At 39.5% G+C, this 6,501-nt stretch overlaps 1 protein-coding gene and 1 long non-coding RNA gene across 3 annotated transcripts; one reads left to right on the plus strand and one right to left on the minus strand.

Annotated features, from left to right (window-relative positions):
* Positions 1 to 326: 326 nt before the first annotated feature.
* LOC122028223 lies at positions 327 to 1,003 on the minus strand. Its single transcript, XR_006124677.1, has 3 exons — positions 869 to 1,003; positions 656 to 770; positions 327 to 524 (listed from the first exon to the last, which is right to left on the minus strand). It is a non-coding gene; the product is annotated as an uncharacterized LOC122028223 (long non-coding RNA).
* Positions 762 to 2,705, plus strand: LOC122028222 (7-deoxyloganetin glucosyltransferase-like). 2 transcript variants are annotated; one of them, XM_042587253.1, is made up of 3 exons: positions 762 to 923; positions 1,010 to 1,563; positions 1,636 to 2,705. In XM_042587253.1, the coding sequence occupies exons 2-3, from the start codon at positions 1,044 to 1,046 to the stop codon at positions 2,568 to 2,570; spliced, it is 1,455 nt and encodes a 484-aa protein (XP_042443187.1). In that variant the 5' UTR covers positions 762 to 923; positions 1,010 to 1,043; the 3' UTR covers positions 2,571 to 2,705. The 2 variants fall into 2 exon arrangements, with proteins under 2 accessions (XP_042443187.1, XP_042443188.1); XM_042587254.1 differs by having other exon boundaries at positions 887 to 1,563.
* The last annotated feature ends 3,796 nt before the right edge of the window (positions 2,706 to 6,501 follow it).

A 6,501-nucleotide genomic window follows, 5' to 3' on the forward strand; every position in this document is an offset into this window, starting at 1 on the left:
CGAAAAATATGAGGGTTAATTTCGATAGAAAATATACTCGATCCTAGTATAGAGTACTAGATTATAGTGTAAAGTACTGAATTTAACATGAATTATACTTATTTTTAGACTCTTTATACCTAAAAAATAAGAGGGACAATTTTGATAGAAAATATACTCAATTTTTAATATAAAGTACTGACTTTAAAAAGAATTATACTCATTTTTTGAACTTTTTGTACTCAATTTTGAAATTTTTGTACCTAAAAAATTTGAGGAGCAATTTAGGTATCAATATTTGTATGAGGGAGTTGAAACAAGTAATACTTTACATGCAGGGAGTGGAAACAAAGTTTTTTAGACATGAGGATTACATACAAAATTAACATTGTGATTGAAGATTTTTTTCTAATTTACCGTTATTATTATTCTTCTTATTATTATTTAGTGTTTGCTCTCCTGCGTAGATCTGTCCATGTTGACAAGGTCTTAATCTGCCTGCAGTCAACGACAAAACCACCCCTGCCAACTTATTGTCTTTGTCCCTGTAAATCAATATCCAACGACATAAAGTTAATTAATGCATCTATGGGTGGACTTCTGAATTTGCCATAATGAGTATTTTGATGGTCAATAAAAAATTTTTAATAGAAGATTGATCTTCTCATATTCTTACCTAATTTATCATTGAATTAATGCATCCTTGGCGCCCACGAAAACTGATATCAGAAAATAATAAAGCATCTTAGTCAGCATAGAGTTAATTAATGCATCCTTGGCTCCCACGAAAACTGATATCACAAAACAAGAAAGCATTTTGGTCAATGAAAACAATCTGCCACAATGATAATAAGATTCTATATAAAGATCAAAAGACTTATCAGAGTACATCGAAAGCTTTGTCTGAGGATTATTTGCACTGCAACACCAACTAATTAATCTCGGTATCGTTTTTTCTTCAATTGACAGCTTTTATTAGTACAATTTTGTTGGAGATATATAAAAGCTCGAATTGGCTCCTCCATGTTAGTTTCTATCCGAGGCAAGGCAAACAAGACCAAGACATGGAGCGCTCAACCAAAGCTCATCTCGTGTGCATGGCAGCCCCTGCTCAAGGCCACATCAACTCCATGCTCAACCTCGCCAAAGTCCTCCACTCCAAGGGCTTCTTCATCACCTTTGTCAACACCGAGTTCGTCCACCGTCGCTTCCTCAAGAATCCCGAATCACTCTCCTCCCTCGACGGCCTCCCTGACTTCCGCTTCGCCAGCATCCCCGACGGGATCTCGCCCTTCAACGACGGCGACGAACACAGACAAGACATTCCTAATTACAGTCTAGCAATCAAAAACAACTGCCCTGCTTCATTTCTCAAGCTTTTATCTGCAATGAACGATCCGAACTCTGGTGTGCCAGTGCCGCCCGTTAATTGCGTGATCTCGGACTGCTTCGCCAGCTTTACCCTTAATGCCACCGCCAAATTGGGGATCCCTAATGTATTTTACTGCCCATCTAGCGTGTGTGGCTTCTTGGACTTCTACTACTGCAAGGAGTTGATGGAGAGGGGAATCATCCCATTGAAAAGTAAGTATAGCTAAACTTGAAAGATGGCTCTAGCTAGACAGTCAACTTATGCATCATGGTCAAATTTATTAGGCGAAGATGATCTTACAAATGGTTACCTGGATACCATCATTGATCAGAGACCAGGCATGATAGAAGTCCGAATGAGAGACTTGACAAGTTTCGTACGAACCACCGACCGAGAGGACATATTGCTCAACCTTATCATTGATGAGACTCATGCTTCTCACCAAGCCACGGCAATCATCTTCAACTCGTTCTCTGAATTAGAATCACCACTGCTTAACGCATGCTCATCGATGCTACCTCCGGTGTTCGACATCGGCCCCATGTGCCTGCTTTCTCAGTACATTCCCAATGATTCATCAATCGCATCGTTCGGTAGATTAAACCTGTGGAAAGAGGACTTTGGTTGCGTGGAATGGTTAGACGAGAAGGAACCGGGTTCTGTGTTGTATGTCAACTTTGGTAGTATGGCAAACTTGACGAGTGAACAGCTGTTGGAGTTCGCATGGGGTCTGGCCGACAGTGGGTGCGCGTTCCTTTGGGCTATTAGACCTGACCTTGTTGTGGGCGGCACAGTGTTGTTGCCACAAGAGTTCTCGGAGATGACCAAAGGAAGGAGCTTCATCACAAGCTGGTGCCCGCAACAGAGAGTGTTGTCTCATGCCGCGGTCGGAGGTTTTTTGACCCACTGCGGATGGAATTCGACAACGGAGAGCATTTCCGCAGGGGTTCCCATGATCTGTTGGCCATTCTCTGGGGATCAGCAAATAAATTGCAGGTACATATGCTCGGTTTGGGGCATTGGGATGGAGATTAATGAAGATGTAAAGAGGGAAGAGGTGGCGAGATTAATCGAGAAGCTGATGAGAGGGCAGGAGGGGAAGGAGATGAAGAAGAAAGCAATGGAATGGCAAGAGAAAGCATTTAAGGCAGCCAAAACTGGCGGTGGATCTTGGATAAATTTAGAGAGACTCATCAAGGAGATAATTACAAAAGAGTGAAAGCATATTAGAAGAACAAGGTATGAATATAAGAACTATTACGTTAACGGAATTGTAATTTCTCATAATTTTCATGTCTTGTATCAGTGTAATCCGAATTTCTATATTGAATAAATATACGTGTCGTTGAATTACTGCACCGACCGGGTTGGGAAGGTGGGGTCCTTGATCGGCAATCTATCATTTTGTCATATTATCCTGTTTTTCTCCTATGTCAAGATATCAATCAATCTTGAATATAATAAAATAATTTTTTTTTATCTTAAATTATATATTTTATAAGGAAATATGGATATTCTAACAATTATTAATAACGGAGCATTGCCGAAAGAGGGGATCATGAGATTGTTATTAAATCAGCGGACACTAATGATGACCATTGCAGTAGGGAAATAGTAACATCATAATTGTGGTAAAAAATGAATATATTCATCTCTAATGTCTTTGTCAATTCGTCCTAAAGTTAATACGGAGGAGGTAAATCATGGACGGCTAGTACCCCCGTCAATCCGTCCCAAGGTCAATACAGAGAAGGTAAATCACAAGCGGCTACTAGCATTTAGAATAGTGACTAGCACATAAGGAAGATATTTACCTTGATTTTACTGAGATTCAAACTCCATATTTCATTATGATAATATCTTGTGTTAATCATTAGACCCATCCGAAGGGATAAATCATAATAAACCATAACTCAATGGAGACAATAAAATATCATGAAAAATCTAAGGGAAGGATAAATTCTTCCTAACTAATATGCTTGATCATTTCATAGCATCTTTATTTTCTCTTCCAAAGTCTTCACTGATGGAACTTATATAGCCCAAGCCACGTGAATATAATACAAGAAAGCATGACATAATATAATAAAAGCATAAACTAAAATAACAAGGAATTCATTAAAGAGGCATTCTTATCCTGTAAAATCATTTGAATATCCATAAGAAAAAAAAAATGAAAGTAATCGAAAAGTCTTCTGAGAGATTTAGGATGACGCTTCCAAGAGATTTAGGATGATAGTGCCTCAACTTTCATCTATGATGAATGAGGAGTTATGCCAAAATATTCTAATTCAACAGGAGCCTTTCCCTACAAAAATGTCTATAATTACTGATCGATTTATCGATGAAATTAAATATTGTCAGTAATTTCCGATGAAATTAAATTTTGTCGGAAAATCATGCGATCGGTTAAGATCCGAGTTAGTTCGGATTAGAGGGTTTCGGATATTATCGACGGAATTAATAATTCCGTCGATAAATACCTTCGGTTAACGGGTACAAACCATCGGGCTTTTTTATTTAACGGGGTGCGGGTGGTAAATATACCGATGGAATGGACTTTCCGTCGATAAATACCAACGAAAACCTAATTCCGTCTGTACATACCGACAGAACTGTAATTCAGTCGGTAACGCAGATTAGAATTAGGGCACCGGGCCCATTCCTCTTCGCACGATCGATCTCCTCTTTCAGCTTCAGCGATTTTCTAGCTTCGACGATCTCTCGTGCCCTCTCCTGTTCACCGCGATCCGCAACCAGCGACTCAGGTATGCTTCTCCTCTCCTCCCTCGTCTGTTCGTTTTCACACGCACGGCGGCCGCCGCGGCCTGCTCGCTGCCGGCGGGCCGCCGCGGCCTGCTCGCTGCCGGCGGGCCGCCACGGCCTGCTCGCTGCCGACGGGCCGCCGCGGCCTGCTGCTAGCCGCCACAAGTCGGCTGATGGAGGTCGACGCCGTAGGTGCTTGTCTGCGGCATGCCGACCGCCGTAGGCTGTCGGCTGTGAGGTTGGCCGCCACAGGTTGCGGCGCTTGCTCGCTGCTTAATCGCGGCCAACCGCGGGGGCCTGCTCGCGGCCAGCCGCGGGGGCCTGCTTGCTCTCGGCTAGATTCGTTTTACTTTCATATATGTATGGTTATTTCATTTAATGATGCTCTAAGGAACAACATGTGTATATTAGTTTCATTTATTTGCTTTAGTGTAGAGGAGATTTTTGGTAATATGATACGATGATCGTGAGATGAAATTTTGCACATAATGTCTTATTTAAGCTTATTTCAAGTGATACAAGTTTAATAATGTTTCAAATTATATTCTCATTAGGTAACAATGTATATGAACAAAGCTTGGACGTACAATCGATTAGACAATGGTTTTATCAGACATGATTTTATTGTTGAAGTTGAACAGTTTGTGAACTTTGCTAAAAGTCATCCAGAATGTATGAATGATGCTGAGTTACGGTGTCCGTGCAATTGTAAAAAATGTCAAAATAGAGCATTTTGTGATGAGGATATTGTAAAAATGCACATATGTAAAAATGGTTTTGTGCCAAATTACTACAATTGGTATTGTCACGGAGAGCCTTATTTATATGAACCAATTGGGCCTTCCGGTGGTTCATCTTCTGGGACTACTGTTATCGCTCCTGAAGCATCAAGTAATATTGATATTTCAATGCAATCAATGGTTCAAGATACGATGAATGCAGTTGATTATTCGAATATAGATGAAATATCAACCCCTGAATATCAGCAACTATATGAAATGTTAAAGGCTAGTGAAAGAGAAGTGTTGGAAGACATTCCTTCTAGTCATTCTCAACTATCAGCTACTGCAAGGTTATTGAATATGAAAGCAGAACATCATTTTTCAGAAAGATATTACGATATCATTTGTCAATTGATGTCAGAGTTACTCCCTGCTGATAACATAATGACTGATAGCTTCTATGAAACAAAGAAATTGATCATAGGTTTAGGTTTACCTGTAGAGAATATTGATTGTTGTATAAACAACTGCATGATATTTTGGAATGAAGACAGTGATTTGAATGAATGTAAAATCTGTACTCACCCTCGTTTTAAGCATCGTACTTGCATACCAGGGAAGAAGAGGAAAAATATTGCTTGGAAAGTGATGTATTATTTTCCGTTAACTGCTAGACTTCAACGTTTATATGCATCTGCAACTACAGCTAGCCACATGTTGTGGCATCATGAGCATGAGCACAAAGGAGGTATAATGCGTCATCCTTGTGATTCTCCTGCATGAAAATATCTTGATACTGTATTTCCCTCCTTTGCAATGGAACCACTAATGTGAGATTGGGTCTTTCTATAGATGGATTTCAACCATTTGGTCAGTCAGGACAACAATATTCATCTTGGTCAGTTATATTAACATCGTACAACTTACCATCATAGATGTGCATGAAAGATGAATTTATGTTCCTTACCATGCTTATTCCTGATCCAGCCAATCCAAAAGATAAGATAGATGTTTTCTTGCAACCTCTAATTGTCGAGCTGAATGAATTATAGAATGTAGGGTCGGTGACTTATGATATTGCAAGTAAAACTAATTTTACATTGCATGCTGCCTTATTATGGACAATTAGTGATTTTTCATCATACTCAATGTTGTCGGGATGGAGCACGGCTGGTAAATTAGCATGCCCTCATTGCATGACAGAGTCTGATGCATTTTCATTACCTTGCAGTGGGAAGGTATCTTGGTTTGATAATCATCGTAAATTTCTACCACTGGATCACCCTTTTAGGGGAAATAAGAAAAATTTTATAAAGAATATTGTAGTCAGAAAACCTCCCCCAGCAGTCCATGTTTCAGGTGAAGAAATCATTGAACAAATAGATAGTTATGGATTTCTCCCAGTATCTTAGCCTAATTCTGATGAGACAAATAAATATCTTGTTAGGATGTGCAAGTGTGGTTGGAAGAAAAGAAGCATATTCTGGGAGTTTGTTGGTTAGTCCTAGGAAAACCGTACCGGCTCCACTGTACAAAAATTTTGTTCAAGTATCGAACCTTTCCTTAAATAACCTATTGTGTTCTTTAGAAGTTAAATTAGGAATCGCAGACGGAACTTAACATCATTGATTCCAAATTTAACTTATCTGTTCTTAATGGTTT

This window comes from Zingiber officinale, chromosome 10A, assembly GCF_018446385.1.
Source record: "Zingiber officinale cultivar Zhangliang chromosome 10A, Zo_v1.1, whole genome shotgun sequence".
In the NCBI taxonomy this organism is placed as follows: domain Eukaryota; kingdom Viridiplantae; phylum Streptophyta; class Magnoliopsida; order Zingiberales; family Zingiberaceae; genus Zingiber; species Zingiber officinale.

Excerpts from the sequence above, each read along its gene's own strand:
- LOC122028222 (XM_042587253.1), top strand. The coding sequence starts at position 1,044 with ATGGAGCGCTCAACCAAAGCTCATCTCGTGTGCATGGCAGCCCCTGCT. Across the intron at positions 1,564-1,635 it reads GGGAATCATCCCATTGAAAA|GCGAAGATGATCTTACAAAT; the intron begins GTAAGTATAGCT and ends CAAATTTATTAG.